Source organism: Pistacia vera, unplaced genomic scaffold (assembly GCF_008641045.1).
Source record: "Pistacia vera cultivar Batoury unplaced genomic scaffold, PisVer_v2 Contig459, whole genome shotgun sequence".
NCBI lineage: Eukaryota > Viridiplantae > Streptophyta > Magnoliopsida > Sapindales > Anacardiaceae > Pistacia > Pistacia vera.
The window spans coordinates 385,647-410,047 of NW_022196289.1; the positions used below are offsets into that span (position 1 = coordinate 385,647).

A 24,401-nucleotide genomic window follows, 5' to 3' on the forward strand; every position below is an offset into this window, starting at 1 on the left:
ATAGTGTTAACGCCCCGAAATTTTTATAATTAAACATTTGTTTTAAATTACAATTTCTTTATATATTGCATTCTATCTCAATTAAATTTTTTTATTAATTTTAAAGTTAACCGGTTAGGTTAAATATCGTTTCTTTTCATATAATTGTTTAAGCATTTTATCCAAATTATTATTCTAAAAAAATATTAAAAATTCATGACATTATTATAATCGAAATTGAGTACATTTCAAATTAACCCATTTGTCCTGGGAATTGCAGACAGTAAAAGGAGGATGGTGGAGAGGTTCTTCTTGAGTAAGAGTAGCCAAACCATTTCTAAGTCTGACCCATTCATGCTTCTCTCAGGCCCTCCTTCTTGGTAAATCAAACTCAATTCTTTCTTTAATACCCAATATTTGCTTATCAATTCAATTCATGTTATGCCTATTGTTGTAGTGGGAAGACGTCGCTGCTGTTCCAATTTGCATTCAATTCAGCATTGCAGAGCACTGGGAATGGCAAAGTCATGTTTTTATGTAACCGCCGCAGGCTTGAAACTAAGCCCCCCTTTCTCTCACAAGGCATTGATCCCTCGTCCCATGTCTTTAAGCGTATCCAAATTAAGTAAGCATCAACTTCCTTTAAGTATTGTAACATTTATTTATTTATTGAGAATCCAGAAATGCCCATTACTTGCTTTGCTAGTCTGGCTTCGAAAAACTGGAGCCCCGCCGAACCCTGCAATCTTTAGGAAGCGGGAAATAATGGCCTTTGGCCATGCAGGTGCCCATGAGAGGCTGAGAGCAAACCCTGACCATCCGGCTAAGCTCTCATGGGTTTGTAACATTTATTATTGTGCCGAAAATTATAATTGTTTTATAACATTTTGATTTTCTTGAAGATATTTGGATGATGATGAAGGTATTAAGAAGTACTTTGCTGCATTTCACCTGCATGATACATTTCCTGCTGCAGTGGTTGTTGATGATTTTGGAGATTTCTTTGATGAAAGGTTTCTCTTTTTAAGTTTTGTGAGTTTGAATCAAACTAAAAGTCATGGCAACTTCACATTACATTTTACTGTTTCCTTAAACTATTAGGACTTGCCAAGAAAGATATGCTAATCCTCGTGGTAGAGACTTGGCTATGGTGAGGATTCTAGCTTTATGTCACAATGCCATAACGAATGCAAAGTAAGTAATCGTTTCGCCAACTAAATGATATGACCACGTGGATTTTCTCCGATGATTAGCATTGTATGTGTTTTTGAATTCAATTTGTAGTGAAAAAGGACCTTGCAAGCTTCTGTTGTCTGATAAACACCACGGGAACACTCCGAGGTTGCTATTTATTTATAAGAGATGGATCTCAAGCATCTTTACAATCAAAGGTCAGTTATAGAATAAATGGATTTTATGTGAAAGTTAGAATCAACCATTGTCTTGATGGCTTATAGTGTTTGTGAAATATAGGTCATAGTTTTTTTTTTTTTTTTTATCCGCTCTAGATTTGTGTTTTCTTCTGTACCAATCGTCTTTGATTGTTACGACATGATTAATTGGGTTTTTGTGATCAAGGTGATGGCTTTGGATCATTTCTGTTGAAAAATATTGACAATTCAGGAAGCGGCAGTGTGGGGTGGTCGAGAACTGCAAAGTACTCCATAGCTCTTCAGTATCTGTTATTGGAAGAGGTGACAGAGGATGGTGTACAGTGATGTTGCTAAACTTACTTTCGAGTTTTAGTTTCCTATTTTGTTTGATCGAACTGCAAAATAGTAAATAGCTCCTTATTCAGTATCTATTTTTGAAGGGAATGACTTAAAAGTGTATTGTGATAGCAAATATTGTTGTTTGATTCAGTTGTACACTTAATTCTGGTTTGTCTTAGAATATTATACTCTTATGAGGCCTTCTTTTAGTATTCCTTTTTTGAAAGCAAAATGGCGAAAACTTTTTGCACTGTGTATTTGATCCTAAATTTCTCTACTGGATCTATCTCCTTTGAGGTATGTGCTTTTCCAATTTGATCAAGAGGATATTTTGCAAATACTAAATTGATAGTTGGATTTAAAGCTTATTTCATTATTTAAGCTCGCTGTTAGATACACTGCGAATCCATGGCTATTTACATAAGAAACAGAAGATAGACCTTCAATTATTAAGTCATCAATAGGTTGTTCTAGTAAACTCCTTCCTGATACTCGGGTTCGCAGAATTCTCCTCCAAGATCATCACAAGCCTCTCCTGGAAACACACTGTAACAATTTTCAAACAAAAGATACTTGTTCAAATTCTGTAGTTGCAAACAAAAGATCTTAAACAATTGATGGGATTAGTGCATCTTACGTCTTCGGACTGCTGTAGTCCAGATATTCTCTGTCAATCGGCTCTGAACTAGTCTTGGCCTTGCTGCTCTGGATCTCAGGTTTGGGCTTGACTTCAGGGTACATTTCAGCATCACATGCATCCCCTCCAATTGTCTCACAAGCTTCAGCTGGAAATACACTACAATATATAAACTTGATCTTAGCTCAAGTATTATTCACCTTTTAAACTATCTACATAAGTTTAAAGCCAAGTCACTGAAGCCAGGAAGTTGGGAATTCCTCAGCCCAAAGTGGGGGCTGGGGCCAGTCCCCAAGAACCATTTTGCCATCCCCTAATTAAGCAAACGGTAATGATGTTTACTTACGAGGTCATGGAGCTATAGTCGACTGTTGAAGTGTCATTAGTCGCAGGAGTTACTTTGATGGAAGGACACAGGGGAGTCTGCAGTCTTGGCGTGATTCTGCCTGCCAAAGCCAAGGTTTTTGTGGGTGTAACAATGGGGAGAAATGATGGTGAAAAGCTCAAAGCTGCCTGCATTTTGGTGTGTCCAGTTGTATCAAGTTTTGAGAGAGAAGTGGAATCCTATGCTATAGTATTACTAATAATATGTGAAGTTGATTAATGAGTTGAATAGATAAGGTAGCGAAGATTTTTTGGCGAATGGATAAGGGATGTGTATCCCTTGATAGAGGCCCATGGGCTTGGACTTTTATGAAATTATTGAAAACTTCCAAATTTGATTTTAGGGAACTGAAAAGTATATATTATAATTTGCTTGATTTATGATTTGAAATAAGGTATAATATAATCTAATAATAGTTATTGAAGTTTCAGTGTGATTAGTATATAAAAACATATTTGGTAAGAATGAAGTTCTTCATATAGTTTTTTTTTTTTTTTTAACTACAAATCAAATAGAGAATTTGATAAAGAGAGACATTAAGAGGGTGTTTGTGTGAGCTTATGAAAATTAGCTTATAAGCAATAAGTACTTATAAGCCAATTTTAGCTTATAAGCATTTGAAATTTTAAGCAATTACGTGTTTCGTTAAAGTACTTATAAGTAACTGATAAGTAGTTGACATGTTTGGTAAAATTTGGCTTATAAGTATATTTTATTATTAAATGACTAAAAAAGGTACTACATTAAATAAGGGTATACTATAGAATTTTAAAATTAAACAAGGATAATGTAGTAATATATTTGGTCAAACTAACTTATAAGCAGAGTGCTTATAAGCAAACAAAAAAAGGTACCTTCTCCCAACTTTTTTTTTTTTTTTTGGCTTATAAGCTCAACTTATAAGTTCAAAAAAGCTATAAACAAACAGGTCAGCTTAATTTTAGAACTTATAAGTTAGTTTAACCAGCTTATAAACTTAGACAAACACCCTTGAAAACATGTTGTTAAAAAGGGTAAAAGAAACATTAATTAATAATTTAATTACTTGCTTTTTTTTTTTTGTTTCCGTTAACCCCCATCTTTTTAGTTGTGGGTAAAATAGTATTATGATAAATCATTAACACCAGCTTTCCATAAGTTACTTAGGGTATTATCAATTAAAGTACAAAGTTTTCAAACTTTTTTAATGAGAGGTAAGAAGTTACAAATTGTTCAATTAAAGGACATTTAATGGTTATTTACCGTTAAAATTAAAGTAAAATGACAAAATACCCTTGAATTTCTTTTTCTTTTTCTGAAATTATTTAGTTCTTAAAACCTAAATTTAAAAAGACAAAAGAAATTTTAGAACCAATTTTTTTAAGGGAAATAAAAAATTAAAAAATTGACAATCTAAAAAAGTAAAAACTATTAAAAATGAAGGAAAATAATAATAGTTTTTTCTATTTAATTTTGATTATTTTATGAAAAAGAATAATTTAAAATCTTTGTTTAGTTGTTTTTTCTTCTAATTCTTAGTGTTTTTAATGTTTAATTTTTATTATTTAATTTGTAAAAAGAATAATTTAAATTTATTCAATTACATCTTTACCCTTATATAAAGTTAAATCTAACACTAAGTAATTGTAATTGTCCCTTAATTGAAGGATTTATAACTTCTATCCTCCAATTGCGAAAGTCTGAAAAAATTACACACTAATTGATAATATTTATTCAAGAGGTTTTTTAATAAATATTATGATTATAATATTTTCAAGATTGATTGACTTATACTTGCTTTGAGTGTAGAAGGATACGAAACCCAAAAACTAATTCTTGAAGAAGAGGAGAAACATTAACTCATTTTGATGTGAATCAGTAATTTAAAGTTTTGGATGAATAATGAAAGAAGAAGAAGAATAAGAGATGAGATCTAAAGAATTATCGTAGAAGCTAGATTTGAGAGTAAGAATAGGGCTAAGATTGGGTAAATTTAGTAAGAAGTGGGGTTTATTAATTAAAGCTCAAAGTAGAGAGAGAAAGGCATGTGTGGATGGAATTAGTAAATGTAACAAACTTTTGACATTTCCCTCCAAGATCTAAGACTAAGAGTAGAGCTAGGCAAATAGCCCCAGCCCTTCCAAGAATTGGTCCCAGGCCCAAGGGAGGAGGGACCGAGCCCAGCCAGTCCCTCCTCCAGGGCCCCAGCCTTGCCCACCTCTATCTAAGAGTAAGGGCTTATAACAATATACAATCAAATCTAGTTTTCAAAGCATCCTCTCTATTTTTCTCTTCATCTTCTTTCAATCCAAACATACTCAATCCACTACTTTCAACTCTAGAAAATCATTGAACTACATACTAGTAGAAACAAAACCTTCCACAAATGATAGAATTGGATTTTAGTTTTTCCCCTTAAGATTTTCCAAGATAACAAATTTTCTCCTCGGGTATCATAAATAACAATTTCCCTCTATCATCAACGGAAAATTCTAGTAGTGAGGAATGGGGGTAAATTGTTATTTATGATACCCAGAAGACAAAATTTTTATTTGGAGAAGAGTAATACTATGTTTACAATTGAGTTATACAAACTGACAAAAAATAAAAAATAGAGTAGTTATTTTACATAAACTTTATACAATTTTTGTTCGTTTGTATTGATAACTTACTTGTAAGCAAAACATTATTTTTTGGAGTAACTATTTTAAGGTAAAATAAAACTCTAGCATTATAAAGGCTTGTGCGGTAAACGGGTAAACTTAACAACTACAAATGGTACTCTCACACACTTTAAAATTGGGTTTTAATCACCGGCTCCCCCCTAGAGATGAGGTTATCTAAACACCACCAAGGTTTTTGGAAGTATTAAAAAAGCCCCTAAAAATGAATTTCTGTTAAGACGGTGATAGAGGGATGTTTAACAAAGTCAAAGGGAGTGAGGGTATATAGGTAAATTCGCATGAGAAATCTCTATTATCCGTTGGAGAATATTAATGTCAGGGTGTTTATGTAATCCCGAATTAAAATCAATTATTATTTCATCATTCCTTTTAGTTTTTTTCTTCTCTTTAATAAACCCCAGATCTACAACCTCCACTCTTAAGCTAAGCCATGGATGTTGCATTTCTTTCTCTATGGTGGATCGGTCACGACACCACCCGCAGCATCCCTGCAAGGCCGACATGACGTCCTTGACAATGTCTTAGGGAGGTCTCCGATTGAAAACCTGATGGAGTACTAAGATACAGGTAAATTGTAATTTCTGATACATGTGGAGAGATTTTTTTTTTTTTTTTTTTACTTGGGCCTAGATCATGGGGTCGGGCTGGGCCGGTCAAGAGTTACCCCGTCCCAACCCAGCCCATTGCCATCTCTTTATATATATATATATATATATATAGTCTAGAAAAAAACTGAACGGCATTGGAACTAATCTAATATACATATAGAAAAAGTAGGTGGATTGGGTCACATCTAAAAACATTAACACAAGTATAGCCTGGTCAAAAAGAGAAGTAAACAAAATTAATGAACTTATTTTATGGGTCACCAGCCCCAGTCGGCAGTCTCCTCTTAAAAAGTCTGTTCTTGGTTAAGTATTTTTTCGTTTTTATTTTTTTTATAAAGCGCCCGCCAATCAATCACACCATACATTTTGTTCAGGTTAAGCTCAGTATAGGAGAGAATCCTATCTTTGAAAAATGGTTGATAACAGAATGGACAAAATCACTTGTAAGGTTGGATTTTAGAGAAATTGAAAAATAGCCTAAATTTTAGGGCGTTATATGTAATTAACCTGAATTTCAAACAAAAACAACACCTACATTTTAAACTAAAATACCCTTACCTCTAAACTCTCCCACACTTGAGCAGAATATTCACCTTTCTACTTTACTTCTAAACCATAAACATCATTCAACTTTCTGCAAAGCTTCCAAATGAAGGATCTTTCACTTTATTAAGATAAAATCATTAATCTAAGCAAGTATTGTTGTATGTATGTACTGTGTATTATGAAGTTGGAATAAGAAGTTTGTTGAAATTATTGAAAGGATGATTTGAAGTTGTTTTAATTATTGGGTGTTGTGTTTCTTATTATATATGAATTTTAGTTAGATTTGGTCGTAAATATACAAAGAAAATGGATTAGACATAAGAAACATGATTTTGGATGCCTTCTCATTGACTTAGCGTCAAAATCTCTGTTAGCAGAAAGAATACGCGAAGTAATCGAACATATAATATGATCCACTTCATGAATTGATGAAAAGGATTTTTACCATGCTAAGTGAAGTTTTTATAACATAGAATATGATCCACACTGAAAACTTTATTAGCGTGGTAAAATCCCCTTCGCGTAATGGATTACATGAAGGGATCATTATATGTTATGATCCATTTCGCATAATGTTTCTAGCTAATTGAAGATTTTCACATACATGTGTAAACAGGCATCCAAATCATGTTTTTTATGTCCGTCTCTTTTCTTGTTTACTTAAGATCGAAATGCATGGAAATCTAACTAAAATTCATATAATATATTTAAAAAAAAAATACACAACAAATAATTACAAGAACTTCAATCATCATAACTCAAACTTTCATATTTCAACTCCACAATACACATTACATGAATTACAAAATAATACTTATTTAGATCAATGATCTTCAGAAATGAGAACATGGTAGAGGACGAAGCCAACTTGAGTGATACTAGTTGTGATTGATGAAAGTGGAAAAGGTAACAATGTACTCTTTATTTACTAATCTTGTTGTTAGTTGCTGGCATATGAATTATGTTAAAACTAAAAATGGGACTAGAAAAATCGAGTCATCAAGAGCTCATGAAAGAGTTGAAGCGCCAATTATTCTAAGAAAGGCTCATGATACGAGAAAGAGAATGTAAGAGTGGAAACACATGCAATTCTTCAACCGTAGAGCATGTCAAAAGGGTTTATTAGGCTAATATGGCATATCAATAACATGGTGAGGAAAATTTGCTATTCAACTTTATGGAGCGCTCTGGAATTGGATATCACAAGAATTATATAGGCGTCGGGTGAAAGGTGTAGCCGTAGCCTTGGCAATAGGAGTCCCTCACAGAGTATCGAAAAAGTGGTTTTTCCAAACAAAAGATTCCAGAACCAGCACTGGCAAAGTTGAAGCAAAAGAGTATTATTCTAATGACACAAGGGCAAAAACACTAGCCACGAAGTGATGAAAGAAAGGTAAGAAAGATCCTAATTAGTCTGGTATAACTGTTCGTTTGCAATGGTCCACATGGCAATCATAGTGTCCAGAGATGTGTATGACATGAGTACCATCATTGAAAAACGAGAGTCAGAGTGACAAGATTAATAGTCTTTACAACTCCTCTCAATACCTTAAAGTAAAACCAATTTTTACAAAGTCTAATTATAAGCTAGTGTAGATGCAAAAAGTCTGCTGTTACAAAAATAGAGTCTAATCCCGTGAGATTGAGGCTACTGACAATCCGTCGGACGCACAAATGAAAGGACAAGAGTGAAGCTTATGGAAAATATCGGGTGGTGTTTGTCGTAGACACTTCGACGCTCAAGTCAACCAGGCTGACAGAGATATTTAATAAGAATTAATAGGAAGAAGAGTTACCGGAAGTCTTGTCGGAGGCCAAGATTATGGCAAATGTAGAATAATCGGGAGCAAGAATAGGTAAGGAGGTGATTTTGAGTAGTAGAGATTGAATAGGAGATTGATTGAATAATGAGAGGGTATGCCTTGTTTTATAGTGAACCCAAGGGGTTGGAATCCTAATAGGATACTAGTCTATTTGAGAGATAATCCCAATAAAAAAATAAATATGATTTTTTGACTTTATCAGATTAAGTTTATAGTTTGAGTAAGATTCAAATCTCAGCAAAAGAGGAAATAACATATGATGGCCGAAAGAAATTGCCAATGTGCTCAAGGAGTACAAGGGAATAATGTCACTGTTAGGGCCAAAAAATGTCCTCGGCCTAAATAGGTCCAAAAACGAAGACAACTTCAACAAGTTGGAAGCTCAGGCCCAATTCCGATTGGGCCGATAATAGAGTTCTATAGATAAGACCTGGTCCGTGTGCCTACCTAGTACCCACCATTCGGACCCAATCAGCAGAGGCCCGATTCATTTAGGTCTTGTTGCCAGCTGTGTTAGACCATGTTCTGACCCTAGAAACACCTTGGACTTACGATTATTTGAGCCAGGGTCGCCTACGTACTAGTACTATTGAACTTACTAAAGAGTTCGCACACCCTAATTCACCGAAGATCCGTATCCTAGGCATGCTAAGACTCCCTTTCCTACTGAGGTAAGGGAGCCAAAGGCTCTACTCTTTCACAAAACCACAACTACAACTCTACAAGAACTCTTAATCCCACCCAGATTCGAAGACCTTGCAGTCACTATTTAAACAGAGGCCAACCTCTCACCAAGGGGAGACATTACACTTCAAACCCGGAAATGTATGATGGCCGAAAGTGGATTCGAAAAACCACTTATTTGGTGACTATGTGATGGCCGAAAGAAATTGCCAATGTGCTCAGGGAGTACATGTCACCAAAGTGTCAAGAGATTACTACCTAGGAGAGAATAGATTACAAGATGAGCTAGGCCTAGACCAAGCCACCAGCCAAAACCCTTACCGAATGTCATCACCTGATACTTTATGGAATACTCGCAAATAGTAATGTTCAAATTTCGAAACTGTAGGTGTGATAAACGTGTTAGTTCAACCCCCAGCAACTAAGGCAGTTGCCATATAGTGAACGCCCCCATTTTTATAATTAAACATTTGTTTTAAATTACAATTTCCTTATATATTGCATTCTATCTCAATTAATTTTTTTATTAATTTTAAAGTTAACCGGTTAGGTTAAATATCGTTTCTTTTCATATAATTGTTTAAGCATTTATCCAATTATTATTCTAAAAAATATTAAAAATTCATGACATTAATAATCGAAATTGATACATTTCAAATTAACCCATTGTCCGGGAATTGCGACGGTAAAACGAGGATGGTGGAGAGGTTCTTCTTGAGTAAGAGTAGCCAAACGTGTCTAAGTCTGACCCATTCATGCTTCTCTAGGCCCTCCTTCTTGGTAATCAAACTCAATTCTTTCTTTAATACCCAATATTTGCTTATCAATTCAATTCAGTTATGCCTATTGTTGTAGTGGGAAGACGTCGTGCTGTTCCAATTTGCATTCAATTCAGCATTGCAGAGCATGGGAATGGCAAAGTCATGTTTTTATGTAACCGCCGCAGGCTTGAAACTAAGCCCCCCTTTCTCCACAAGGCATGATCCCTCGTCCCATGTCTTTAAGCGTATCCAAATTAAGTAAGCATCAACTTCCTTTAAGTATTGTAACATTATTTATTTATTGAGAATCCAGAAATGCCGTTACTTGCTTTGCTAGTCAGGCTTCGAAAAACTGGAGCCCAGCCGAACCCTGCAATCTTTAGGAAGCGGGAAATAATGGCCTTTGGCCATGCAGGTGCCCATGAGAGGCTGAGAGCAAACCCTGACCATCCGGCTAAGCTCTCATGGGTTTGTAACATTTATTATTGTGCCGAAAATTAAATTGTTTTATAACATTTTGATTTTCTTGAAGATATTTGGATGATGATGAAGGTTAAGAAGTACTTTGCTGCATTTCACCGCATGTACATTTCTGCTGCAGTGGTTGTGATGATTTGGAGATTTCTTTGATGAAAGGTTTCTCTTTTTAGTTTTGTGAGTTTGAATCAAACTAAAAGTCATGGCAACTTCACATTACATTTTACTGTTTCCTTAAACTATTAGGACTTGCCAAGAAAGATATGCTAATCTCGTGGTAGAGACTTGGCTTATGGTGAGGATCTCAGCTTTATGTCACAATGCCATAACGAATGCAAAGTAAGTAATCGTTTCTCCAACTAAATGATATAACCACGTGGATTTTCTCCGATGATTGCATTGTATGTGTTTTGAATTCAATTTGTAGTGAAAAAGGACCTTGCAAGCTTCTGTTGTCTGATAACACACCACGGGAACACTCCGAGGTTGCTATTTATTTATAAGAGATGGATCTCAAGCATCTTTACAATCAAAGGTCAGTTATAGAATAAATGGATTATGTGAAAGTTAGAATCAACCATTGTCTTGATGGCTTATAGTGTTTGTGAAATATAGGTCATAGTTTTTTTTTTTTTTTTTATCCGCTCTAGATTTGTGTTTTCTTCGTACCAATCGTCTTTGATTGTTACGACATGATTAATGGGTTTTTGTGATCAAGGTGATGGCTTTGGATCATTTCTGTTGAAAAATATGACAATTCATGCAGCGGCAGTGTGGGGGGGTCGAGAACTGCAAAGTACTCCATAGCTCTTCAGTATCTGTTATTGGAAGGTGACAGAGGAGGTGTACAGTGATGTTGCTAAACTTACTTTCGAGTTTTAGTTTCCTATTTTGTTTGATCGAACTGCAAAATAGTAAATAGCTCCTTATTCAGTATCTATTTTTGAAGGGAATGACTTAAAAGTGTATTGTGATAGCAAATATTGTTGTTTGATTCAGTTGTACACTTAATTCTGGTTTGTCTTAGATATTATACTCATATAGGAGGCTTCTTTTAGTATTCCTTTTTTGACAGCAAAATGGCGAAAACTTTTGCACTGTGTATTTGATCCTAAATTTCTCTACTGGATCTATCTCCTTTAGGTATGTGCTTTTCCAATTGATCAAGAGGATATTTTGCAAATCTAAATTGATAGCTGGATTTAAAGCTTATTTCATTATTTAAACTCGCTGTTAGACTGCGAATCCATGGCTATTTACATAAGAAACAGAAGATAGACCTTCAATATTAAGTCATCAATAGGTTGTTCTAGTAAACTCCTTCTGATACTCGGGTTCGCAGAATTCTCCTCCAAGATCATCACAAGCCTCTCCTGGAAACACACTGTAACAATTTTCAAACAAAAGATACTTGTTCAAATTCTGTAGTGCAAACAAAAGATCTTAAACAATTGATGGGATTAGTGCATCTTACGTCTTCGGACTGCTGTAGTCCAGATATTCTCTGTCAATCGGCTCTGAACTAGTCTTGGCCTGCTGCTCTGGATCTCAGGTTTGGGCTTGACTTCAGGGTACATTCAGCATCACATGCATCCCCTCCAATGTCTCACAAGCTTCAGCTGGAAATACACTACAATATAAACTTGATTTAGCTCAAGTATTATTCACCTTTTAAACTATCTACATAAGTTTAAAGCCAAGTCACTGAAGCCAGGAAGTTGGGAATTCCTCGCCCAAACTGGGGGCCAGTCCCAAGAACCATTTTGCCATCCCTAATAAGCAAACGGTAATGATGTTACTTACGAGGTCAGGAGCTATAGTCGACTGTTGAGTGTCATTAGTCGCAGGAGTTACTTTGATGAGGGGACACAGGGGAGTCTGCAGTCTTGGCGTGATTCTGCCTGCCAAAGCCAGTGTTTGTGGGTGTAACAAGGGAGAAATGATGGTGAAAAGCTCAAAGCTGCCTGCATTTTGTGTCTCGAGTTGTATCAAGTTTTGAGAGAAGTGGAATCCTACACTATAGTATTACTGATAATATGTGAAGTTGATTAATGAGTTGAATAGATAAGGTAGCGAAGATTTTTTGGTGAATGGATAGGGATGTGTATCCCTTGATAGAGGCCCATGGGCTTGGACTTTTATGAATATTGAAAACTTCCAAATTTGATTTTAGGAACTGAAAAGTATATATTATAATTTGTTTGTATGATTTGAAATAAGTTATAAATAATCTAATAAATATTGAAGTTTCAGTGTGATTAGTATAAATAAACATATTTGGTAAGAATTAAGTTCTTCAATAGTTTTTTTTTTTTTTTTTTTTTTTAAACTACAAATCAAATAGAATTTGATAAAGAGAGACATTGAAAAGGACAAAATCTTGGTTGATTAATTTAGTAATAGTCATTTAAAAATAATAAAAGCTTTGAATGATTGGGTGGTTTTAAGGGGCTTGGAAAAGGACAAAATCTAGTGCAAATTTTGGTTTTAAGACAGATAGACCGATTTGAAAAGGAAAATGAACTAAGATTAGTTATTCAAAACTTTTAAGGGTGGATTTGGGTAAGAGGATATTGTATTATTTAAAATATTATATTAATAAAATAATAGATTACTTTGAAGATTATTAGAAATGTTTAGTAAAATGTGTTTAGTTGGTTGGAATAAAATGGTGGGTATGTTATATAATTTACTAAATTACCCTCCTTTTTAATTATTAATATGATATGATTTTTTAAATAATTTCATTTAACTTCTTGTATTTGAAATTTTGCTAAAACACCCCAGTAACCTAAAAAGTTTAAAACTTAACAAAAGCAGTCATACCTACCCCAAGCCACTACCGACTGCATGCCACCATTGGTGGCGACTAAGGCAATGGCCATAACAGCACACAACCGACCTGATCTAACCAATCGTATGTCGATAAGTTCATTTTCGGGAAATGGCCAAAACCGGTCGTCATTAACAGCCAAAACTAATTGTCGTTAACGGCCAGTGTTCTTGCCGTTGACGGCAAGTGTTCTGGCCATTGGCGGCCATGATCTGGTGGTCAATGACAGCTAGATCTATCTGGCTATCTGGCTGTTAACGACGACCAAAGATCTAGTCGTTGTTAACGGCCAAAAGCCATAGATTTGGCCTTTTCCAACCAGATCAGTCAGATCTATTCGATCGTGCATCATTCCAACGCTAGCAGGCCATCGTCGCAAGTTTTCGACGGCCGGTGACCACCACTATTGGGTAATTTTTTTCAAAGTGCAGGGGTATTTATGTGCTAAAAACTTTATATATAAGGATAAAATAGTCCTTGAATTTTTTTGTAATTTTTTTTCAAAACAAAGGTATTATTGTCCAAAATTTTTAATAATTAAGGATAAAATTATAACAAAAATAAGATTAACAAGTAATCTTAAAATACTTAAAAAAATGGAGATAATCAGATTACCTCTTATATTGACAATAGTAATTATTATTGATTATGAAAGATCACTATAATCTTATATTACTTGACAACGAGTAATCAAGTAATATAAGATAATATTACTTTAATAATAAGAGATTACTCTTAACCAAACACACCCCAAAAAGGGTTTAGCTTGGTAAAATTGAACACGATCCAATAACATTATATGAATTCATTTGTTTAAAGCAATTTGTTTTACGAGAAGCCATGTTGGGGTTTAGTCCAGAAAAAGTTTCACCATTTTGACTTTTTGATTAAATATATTATAGTAAATTAGTATTAAAGTATTTAAAAAAGTGTAATAAATAAGATCTAATAGAATAATTATGTATTTCATTTATTAAAATTTTAACATAATTGCTCTAGTATTATTCCTAATTTCAACTATTATTTCTAATTTTTGCTATTATTCAACATAAAATGTCTCATTTTTTCAAAGTCGTTATATTCAAATTCAATATAGGTAATAATGCTTTCTAAAACTTTTCTCATAAATTTATAGAATTTAATGGTAAGATGTGATAATTTCATGCTTTATTAACATTTTATATATGGTTTCAATGATGAAACTTTTTGCAGAAAGATGAATTATATTTTATACACCACATTGAAAATTTAAATTGAGACTTCAATATCGAATTTTCCTTATATTATTAGTATTGTAAGAAAAAATATTAATAAGAATGTGTGAATATTTATGTGTTTAGGGATATAGTTTAATATTCTAGTATAAAATTATTTATAAGGATTCAATCATATTATATTTATGGGTAGGGTTTGACTTGAGAAAATTTGACACGACACGAATATGATATTAATGAAAACAGAAAATAAAACGGATTTGAAGTGTGTATGAACACTTTCCCTAAAACACCCTGATAGGAAAGTGTATGAACGTAGTAGAAAGGACAAGAATTATGTTAAGAGAGATTTCAAGACAATCGTAAGTTGAATGAGGGAAGTTTTTTAAGTTGTATAGTTCTAGTGCTTTATACTTTTATTTATACTATTTTACAAAACCTTTCATATAGGTTACAACTATTCATTGTACCTATTCCATCACCGCATCTATTTAGATGGGTCATTTACTTTAATCAAACTTCTTGGTCAAATCACATCCATTACATAAACCATTTAATAAGGATGTTTACTTTCATTCAAATAAATAAAGAAATACATGCTTTGGATCAAATATTTTATATACACACACAAAATATAGTGATTAAAGCAAGAGATATTATTAATTAACTTAATATGAATTACAAAGAAAAATATATCAAAGATTGTGTATGAGAAAATAAATTATAAAAATTAACATGGATCGGGATTAGGAGTCACAAAAAACCCATTGGGCTAGGCCCGAACATTACTCGACATCCCCACAACGGGCTCGAGTTGGACTTGGGCCTAGATCATGGGGTCGGGCTTGGGCCCGGGTCAAGAGTTACCCCGTCCCAACCCAGCCCATTGCCATCTCTTTATATATATATATATATATATATAAGTCTAGAAAAAAACTGAACGGCATTGTAACTAATCTAATATACATATAGAAAAAGTAGGTGGATTGGGTCACATCTAAAAACATTAACACAAGTATAGCCTGGTCAAAATAGAGAAGTAAACAAAATTAATGAACTTATTTTTAATGGGTCACCAGCCCCAGTCGGCAGTCTCCTCTTAACAAGTCTGTTCTTGGTTAAGATTTATTTTTCGTTTTTTATTTTTTTATAAAGCGCCCGCCAATCAATCACACCATTACATTTTGTTCAGGTTAAGCTCAGTATAGGAGAGAATCCTAGTCTTTGAAAAATGGTTGATACATAGAATGGACAAAATCACTTGTAAGGTTGGATTTTAGAGAAATTGAAAAATTAGCCTAAATTTTAGGGCGTTATATGTAATTAACCTGAATTTCAAACAAAACCAACACCTACATTTTAATACTAAAATACCCTTACCTCTAAACTCTCCCACACTTGAGCAGAATATTCACCTTTCTACTTTACTTCTCAAACCATAAACATCATTCAACTTTCTGCAAAGCTTCCAAATGAAGGATCTTTCACTTTATTAAGATAAAATCATTAATCTAAGCAAGTATTGTTGTAATGTATGTACTGTGTATTATGAAGTTGGAATAAGAAAGTTTGTTGAAATTATTGAATTAGGATGATTTGAAGTTTGTTTTAATTATTGGGTGTGTGTTTTCTTATTATATATGAATTTTAGTTAGATTTGGTCGTAAATATACAAAGAAAATGGATTAGACATAAGAAACATGATTTTGGATGCCTTCTCATTGACTTAGCGTCAAAATCTCTTGTTAGCCAGAAAGAATACGCGAAGTAGATCGTAACATATAATATGATCCACTTCATGTAATTGATGAAAATGGATTTTTACCATGCTAAGTGAAGTTTTTATAACATAGAATATGATCCACACTGAAAACTTTATTTAGCGTGGTAAAATCCCCTTCGCGTAATGGATTACATGAAGTGGATCATTATATGTTATGATCCATTTCGCATAATGTTTCTAGCTAATTGAAGATTTTCACACTACATGTGTAAACAGGCATCCAAATCATGTTTTTTATGTCCGTCTCTTTTCTTTGTTTACTTAAGATCGAAATGCATGGAAATCTAACTAAAATTCATATAATATATTTAAAAAAAAAAAACACAACAAATAATTACAAGAACTTCAAATCATCATAACTCAAACTTTCATATTTCAACTCCACAATACACATTACATGAATTACAAAAATACTTGTTTAGATCAGTGATCTTCAGAAATGAGAACAATGGTAGAGGACGAAGCCAACTTGAGTGATACTAGTTTGGCGATTGAAGGTGCTTGATGAAAGTGGAAAAAGTAAACAATGCTACTCTTTATCTTACTAATCTTGTTGTTAGTTGCTGGCATATGAATTATGTTAAAACTAAAAAATGGGACTAGAAAAATCGAGTCATCAAGAGCTCATGAAAGAGTTGAAGCGCCAATTCTATTCTAAGAATATGGCTCATGATACGAGAAAGAGAATGTAAGAGTGGAAACACACTTCTTCAACCGTAGAGCATGTCAAAAGGGTTTATTAGGCTAATATGGCATATCAATAACATGAGTGAGGAAAATTTGCTATTCAACTTTATGGATGCGCTCTGGAATTGGATATCACAAGAATTATATAGGCGTCGGGTGAAAGGTGTAGCCGTAGCCTTGGCAATAGGGAGTCCCTCACAGAGTATCGAAAAAGTGGTTTTTCCAAACAAAAGAATTCCAGAACCAAGCATGGCAAAGTTGAAGCAAAAGAGTATTATTCTAATGACACAAAGGGCAAAAACACTAGCCACGAAGTGATGAAAGAAAGGTAAGAAAGATCCTAATTAGTCTTGGTATAACTGTTTCGTTTGCAATGGTCCACATTGGCAATCATAGTGTCCCAAGAGATGTGTATTGACACTGAGTACCATCATTGAAAAACGAGAGTCAGAGTGACAAGATTAATAGTCTTTACAACTCCTCTCAATACCTTAAAAGTAAAACCAATTTTTACAAAGTCTAATTATAAGAGCTAGTGTAGATGCAAAAAGTCTGCTGTTACAAAAATAGAGTCTAATCCCGTGAGATTGAGGCTACTGACAATCCGTCGGACCTGCACAAATGAAAGGACAAGAGTGAAGCTTATGGAAAATATCGGGTGGTGTTTGTCGTAGACACTTCGACGCTCAAGTCAACCAGGCTGACAGAGATAATTTAATAAGAATTAATAGGAAGAAGAGTTACCGGAAGTCTTGTCGGAGGCCAAGATTATGGCAAATGTGTAGAATAATCGGGAGCAAGAATTTAGAGTAAGGAGGTGATTTTGAGTAGTAGAGATTGAATATTGGAGATTGATTGAATAATGAGAGGGTATGCCTCTGTTTTTATAGTGAACCCAAGGGGTTGGAATCCTAATAGGATACTAAGTCCTATTTTGAGAGATAATCCCAATAAAAAAATAAATATGATTTTTTGACTTTATCAGATTAAGTTTAATAGTTTGAGTAAGATTCAAAATCTCAGCAAAAGAGGAAATAACATATGATGGCCGAAAGAAATTGCCAATGTGCTCAAGGAGTACAAGGGAATAATGTCACTGTTAGGGCCAAAAAATGTCCTCGGCCTAAATAGGTCCAAAAACGAAGACACCTTCAACAAAGTTGGAAGCTCAGGCCCAATTCCGATTGGGCCGATAATAGAGTTCTATAGATAAGACCTGTTCCGTGTGCCTACCTAGTACCCCACCATTCGGACCCAATCAGCAGAGGCCCGATTCATTTAGGTCTTGTTGCCAGCTTGTTTAGACCCATGCTTCCTGACCCTAGAACACCTTCTGGACTTACGATTTATTTGAGCCCAGGGTCGCCTACGTACTCTAGTACTATCTGAACTCTACTAAAGAGTTCGATCACTACCCTAATTCACCGAAGATCCGTATCCTAGGCATGCTAAGACTCCCTTTCCTACTGAGGTAAGGGAGCCAAAGGCTCTACTCTTTCACAAAACCACAACTACAACTCTACAAGAACTCTTAATCCCACCCAGATTCGAAGACCTTGCAGTCACTATTTAAACAGAGGCCAACTCTCTCACAAAGGGGAGACATTACACCTTCAAACCCCGGAAATGTATGATGGCCGAAAGTGGATTCGAAAAACCACTTATTTGGTGACTATTCGTGATGGCCGAAAGAAATTGCCAATGTGCTCAGGGAGTACATGTCACCAAAGGTGTTCAAGAGATTACTACCTAGGAGAGAGATAGATTACAAGATTGAGCTAGAGCCTAGAACCAAGCCACCAGCCAAAACCCCTTACCGAATGTCATCACCTGATACTTTATGGAATACTCGCAAATAGTAATGTTCAAATTTCGAAACTGTAGGTGTGATAAACAGTGTTAGTTCAACCCCCCAGCAACTAAGGCAGTTGCCATATAGTGTTAACGCCCCAAAATTTTTATAATTAAACATTTGTTTTAAATTACAATTTCCTTATATATTGCATTCTATCTCAATTAATTTTTTTTATTAATTTTAAAGTTAACCGGTTAGGTTAAATATCGTTTCTTTTCATATAATTGTTTAAGCATTTTATCCAAATTATTATTCTAAAAAAATATTAAAAATTCATGACATTATTATAATCGAAATTGAGTACATTTCAAATTAACCCATTTGTCCTGGGAATTGCAGACAGTAAAAGGAGGATGGTGGAGAGGTTCTTCTTGAGTAAGAGTAGCCAAACCATTTCTAAGTCTGACCCATTCATGCTTCTCTCAGGCCCTCCTTCTTGGTAAATCAAACTCAATTCTTTCTTTAATACCCAATATTTGCTTATCAATTCAATTCATGTTATGCCTATTGTTGTAGTGGGAAGACGTCGCTGCTGTTCCAATTTGCATTCAATTCAGCATTGCAGAGCACTGGGAATGGCAAAGTCATGTTTTTATGTAACCGCCGCAGGCTTGAAACTAAGCCCCCCTTTCTCTCACAAGGCATTGATCCCTCGTCCCATGTCTTTAAGCGTATCCAAATTAAGTAAGCATCAACTTCCTTTAAGTATTGTAACATTTATTTATTTATTGAGAATCCAGAAATGCCCATTACTTGCTTTGCTAGTCTGGCTTCGAAAAACTGGAGCCCCGCCGAACCCTGCAATCTTTAGGAAGCGGGAAATAATGGCCTTTGGCCATGCAGGTGCCCATGAGAGGCTGAGAGCAAACCCTGACCATCCGGCTAAGCTCTCATGGGTTTGTAACATTTATTATTGTGCCGAAAATTATAATTGTTTTATAACATTTTGATTTTCTTGAAGATATTTGGATGATGATGAAGGTATTAAGAAGTACTTTGCTGCATTTCACCTGCATGATACATTTCCTGCTGCAGTGGTTGTTGATGATTTTGGAGATTTCTTTGATGAAAGGTTTCTCTTTTTAAGTTTTGTGAGTTTGAATCAAACTAAAAGTCATGGCAACTTCACATTACATTTTACTGTTTCCTTAAACTATTAGGACTTGCCAAGAAAGATATGCTAATCCTCGTGGTAGAGACTTGGCTATGGTGAGGATTCTAGCTTTATGTCACAATGCCATAACGAATGCAAAGTAAGTAATCGTTTCGCCAACTAAATGATATGACCACGTGGATTTTCTCCGATGATTAGCATTGTATGTGTTTTTGAATTCAATTTGTAGTGAAAAAGGACCTTGCAAGCTTCTGTTGTCTGATAAACACCACGGGAACACTCCGAGGTTGCTATTTATTTATAAGAGATGGATCTCAAGCATCTTTACAATCAAAGGTCAGTTATAGAATAAATGGATTTTATGTGAAAGTTAGAATCAACCATTGTCTTGATGGCTTATAGTGTTTGTGAAATATAGGTCATAGTTTTTTTTTTTTTTTTTATCCGCTCTAGATTTGTGTTTTCTTCTGTACCAATCGTCTTTGATTGTTACGACATGATTAATTGGGTTTTTGTGATCAAGGTGATGGCTTTGGATCATTTCTGTTGAAAAATATTGACAATTCATGCAGCGGCAGTGTGGGGTGGTCGAGAACTGCAAAGTACTCCATAGCTCTTCAGTATCTGTTATTGGAAGAGGTGACAGAGGATGGTGTACAGTGATGTTGCTAAACTTACTTTCGAGTTTTAGTTTCCTATTTTGTTTGATCGAACTGCAAAATAGTAAATAGCTCCTTATTCAGTATCTATTTTTGAAGGGAATGACTTAAAAGTGTATTGTGATAGCAAATATTGTTGTTTGATTCAGTTGTACACTTAATTCTGGTTTGTCTTAGAATATTATACTCTTATGAGGCCTTCTTTTAGTATTCCTTTTTTGAAAGCAAAATGGCGAAAACTTTTTGCACTGTGTATTTGATCCTAAATTTCTCTACTGGATCTATCTCCTTTGAGGTATGTGCTTTTCCAATTTGATCAAGAGGATATTTTGCAAATACTAAATTGATAGTTGGATTTAAAGCTTATTTCATTATTTAAGCTCGCTGTTAGATACACTGCGAATCCATGGCTATTTACATAAGAAACAGAAGATAGACCTTCAATTATTAAGTCATCAATAGGTTGTTCTAGTAAACTCCTTCCTGATACTCGGGTTCGCAGAATTCTCCTCCAAGATCATCACAAGCCTCTCCTGGAAACACACTGTAACAATTTTCAAACAAAAGATACTTGTTCAAATTCTGTAGTTGCAAACAAAAGATCTTAAACAATTGATGGGATTAGTGCATCTTACGTCTTCGGACTGCTGTAGTCCAGATATTCTCTGTCAATCGGCTCTGAACTAGTCTTGGCCTTGCTGCTCTGGATCTCAGGTTTGGGCTTGACTTCAGGGTACATTTCAGCATCACATGCATCCCCTCCAATTGTCTCACAAGCTTCAGCTGGAAATACACTACAATATATAAACTTGATCTTAGCTCAAGTATTATTCACCTTTTAAACTATCTACATAAGTTTAAAGCCAAGTCACTGAAGCCAGGAAGTTGGGAATTCCTCGGCCCAAAGTGGGGGCTGGGGCCAGTCCCCAAGAACCATTTTGCCATCCCCTAATTAAGCAAACGGTAATGATGTATACTTACGAGGTCATGGAGCTATAGTCGACTGTTGAAGTGTCATTAGTCGCAGGAGTTACTTTGATGGAGGGACACAGGGGAGTCTGCAGTCTTGGCGTGATTCTGCCTGCCAAAGCCAAGGTTTTTGTGGGTGTAACAATGGGGAGAAATGATGGTGAAAAGCTCAAAGCTGCCTGCATTTTGGTGTGTCCAGTTGTATCAAGTTTTGAGAGAGAAGTGGAATCCTATGCTATAGTATTACTAATAATATGTGAAGTTGATTAATGAGTTGAATAGATAAGGTAGCGAAGATTTTTTGGCGAATGGATAAGGGATGTGTATCCCTTGATAGAGGCCCATGGGCTTGGACTTTTATGAAATTATTGAAAACTTCCAAATTTGATTTTATGGAACTGAAAAGTATATATTATAATTTGTTTGATTTATGATTTGAAATAAGTTATAATATAATCTAATAATAGTTATTGAAGTTTCAGTGTGATTAGTATATAATAACATATTTGGTAAGAATGAAGTTCTTCAGTAGTGTTTTTTTTTTTTTTTTTTTTTAAATACAAATCAAATAGAGAATTTGATAAAGAGAGACATTAAACATGTTGTTAAAAAGGGTAAAAGAAACATTAATAATAATTTAATTAGTTGCTTTTTTTTTATTTTTTTTTCCGTTAACCCCCATCTTTTTAGTTTTGGTAAAATAGTATTATGATAAATCATTAACACCAGCTTTCATAAGTTATTTAGGGTATTATCAATAAAGTACAAAGTTTTCAAACTTTTTAATGAGAGGTAAGAAGTACAAATTGTTTAATAAAGGACATAAACGGTTATTTACGTTAAAATTAAAGTAAAATGACAAATACTCTTGAATTTTTTCTTTTTTAAAATATTTAGTTCTAAAACCTAAATTTAAAGACAAAGAAATTTTAAAACCAATTTTTTTAAGGGAAATAAAAAATTGACAATCTGAAAAAGTTAAAATTATTAAAAATAAAGGAAAATAATAGTAGCTTCTGTTTAATTTTTTAATTTTGATTATTTTAAATATTTATTTTATAAAAAAGAATAATTTAAAATCTTTGTTTAGTTTTTTTCTCTAACTCTTAGTGGTTAATGTTTAATTTTTATTATTAATTTGTAAAAAGAATCATTTAAATTAATTCAATTACATTTCACTTATATAAGTTAAATCTAACACTAACTAATTGTAATTGTCTCTTAATTGAAGGATTTAAACTTTTATCCTCCCATTGCGATAGTCTGAGAAATTATACACTAATTGATAATATCCCCATTATTTATTCAAGATATGAAATATTTGTTTGAGGTTTTTTAATGGAGTAATGCTAGTCTACTCACTCCCCTACCATTTCTCTTACTACTTTGTTCAAATGTTAATTATCCATTTTCACTTTTTTAACAAAGGTGAGTAAGTGAAGTGAGTAGAGAGAGAGTGAGAAAGTAATATTATTCTTTTTAATTATTATGATTATATATTTTCAAGATTGATTGACTTACTTGCTTTGAGTGTAGAAGGATACGAAACCCAAAAAATAATTCTTGAAGAAGAGGAGAAAAACTTAACATTTTGACGGAATCAATAATTTAAAGTTTTGGAGAATAATGAAGAAGAAGAAGAGAAGAAGAGATGAGATCTAAAGAGGAAAATTATAGAATTACTGTTAGAAGCTAGATTTGATAATAAGAGTAGGGCATTGAAATTAAGCTAAGATGGGTAAATTTAGTAAGAAGTTGGGTTTATTAATTAAGCTCAAAGTAGAGAGAGAAAGGCATGTGGATGGAATTTGTAAATGTAACAAACTTTCAACATTTCCTTCAAGATCTAGAGTAGAGCTAGGCAAATAGCCCGAGCCTCCCAGACCAGACCAGGCCCAAGGGAGGAGGGACTGAGCCCAACCAGTCCCTCCTCCAGCGCCCCAGCCTTGCCCACCCTATCTAAGATAAGAGTAAGGCTTATAAAATACAATCAAATCTAGTTTTCAAGCATCTCTCTATTTTCTCTTCATCTTCTTTCAATCCAAAATACTCAATCCACTACTTTCAACTCTAGAAAATCATTGAATACATACTAGTAGAAAAAAAAACTGTACAAAATTCCACAATGATAGAATTGGATTTAGTTTTTCCCTTAAGATTCCAAGATAACAAATTTTCTCTCGGGTATCATAAATAACATTTCCCTCTATCATCAACGGAAAATTCTAGTGTGAGGAATGGGGGTAATGTTATTTATGATACCCAGAAGACAAAATTTTTATTTGGAGAAGAGTAATACATGTTACAATTGAGTTATACAAACTGACAAAAAATAAAAAATAGAGTAGTTATTTACATAAACTTTATACAATTTTTGTTCGTTGTATTGATAACTTACTGTAAGCAAAACATATTTTTTGGAGTAACTATTTTAAGGTAAAATAAAACTCTAGCATTATAAGGTTGTGCGGTAAACGGGTAAACTTAACAACTACAAATGGTACGCTCACACACTTTAAAATTGGGTTTTAATCACCGGCTCCCCCTAGAGATGAGGTTATCTAAACACCACCAAGGTTTTGGAAGTATTAAAAAAGCCCCTAAAAATGAATTTCTGTTAAGACGGTGATAGAGGATGTTTAACAAAGTCAAAGGGAGTGAAGGTATATAGGTAAATTTGCATGTGAAATCTCTATTATCCGTTGGAGAATATAATGTCAGGTATTTATTGTAATCCGTATTAAAATCAATTATTTCATATTCCTTTTTCTTTTTCCTCGTTATCCTCTTTTTCTTCTCTTTAATAAATCCTAGATCTACAACCTCCACTCTAGCTAAGCCATGGATGTTGCATTTCTTCTCTATGGTGGATCGGTCACGACACCACCCGCGCTCCTGCAAGGCCGACATGACGTCCTTGACAATGTCTTAGGGAGGTCTCCGATTGAAATCCTGATGGAGTACGGTAAATGTAATTTCTGATACATGTGAGAGAAATTTATTGGAGAACCG

At 34.1% G+C, this 24,401-nt stretch overlaps 4 protein-coding genes and 1 pseudogene across 4 annotated transcripts; 2 read left to right on the top strand and 3 right to left on the bottom strand.

Moving 5' to 3' along the window:
* The first annotated feature begins 251 nt into the window (after window positions 1-251).
* Window positions 252-1,994, top strand: LOC116144892. The gene is made up of 6 exons (XM_031430310.1): window positions 252-359; window positions 437-604; window positions 882-992; window positions 1,081-1,173; window positions 1,264-1,370; window positions 1,558-1,994. Exons 1-6 carry the CDS (start codon window positions 274-276, stop codon window positions 1,695-1,697), a joined length of 705 nt encoding a protein of 234 aa, XP_031286170.1. The 5' UTR covers window positions 252-273; the 3' UTR covers window positions 1,698-1,994.
* Window positions 1,995-2,036: 42 nt separating this feature from the next.
* LOC116144893 (light-regulated protein, chloroplastic-like) lies at window positions 2,037-2,922 on the bottom strand. Its single transcript, XM_031430311.1, has 3 exons — window positions 2,675-2,922; window positions 2,329-2,487; window positions 2,037-2,237 (listed from the first exon to the last, which is right to left on the bottom strand). Exons 1-3 carry the CDS (start codon window positions 2,845-2,847, stop codon window positions 2,162-2,164), a joined length of 408 nt encoding a protein of 135 aa, XP_031286171.1. The 5' UTR covers window positions 2,848-2,922; the 3' UTR covers window positions 2,037-2,161.
* An 8,649-nt stretch (window positions 2,923-11,571) lies between these two features.
* On the bottom strand, window positions 11,572-12,316 carry LOC116144852 (annotated as a pseudogene).
* Window positions 12,317-18,978: 6,662 nt separating this feature from the next.
* LOC116144859 lies at window positions 18,979-20,721 on the top strand. The gene is made up of 6 exons (XM_031430281.1): window positions 18,979-19,086; window positions 19,164-19,331; window positions 19,609-19,719; window positions 19,808-19,900; window positions 19,991-20,097; window positions 20,285-20,721. The coding sequence occupies exons 1-6, from the start codon at window positions 19,001-19,003 to the stop codon at window positions 20,422-20,424; spliced, it is 705 nt and encodes a 234-aa protein (XP_031286141.1). The 5' UTR covers window positions 18,979-19,000; the 3' UTR covers window positions 20,425-20,721.
* A 42-nt stretch (window positions 20,722-20,763) lies between these two features.
* Window positions 20,764-21,646, bottom strand: LOC116144860 (light-regulated protein, chloroplastic-like). The gene is made up of 3 exons (XM_031430282.1): window positions 21,402-21,646; window positions 21,056-21,214; window positions 20,764-20,964 (listed from the first exon to the last, which is right to left on the bottom strand). The coding sequence occupies exons 1-3, from the start codon at window positions 21,572-21,574 to the stop codon at window positions 20,889-20,891; spliced, it is 408 nt and encodes a 135-aa protein (XP_031286142.1). The 5' UTR covers window positions 21,575-21,646; the 3' UTR covers window positions 20,764-20,888.
* Window positions 21,647-24,401: the final 2,755 nt, after the last annotated feature.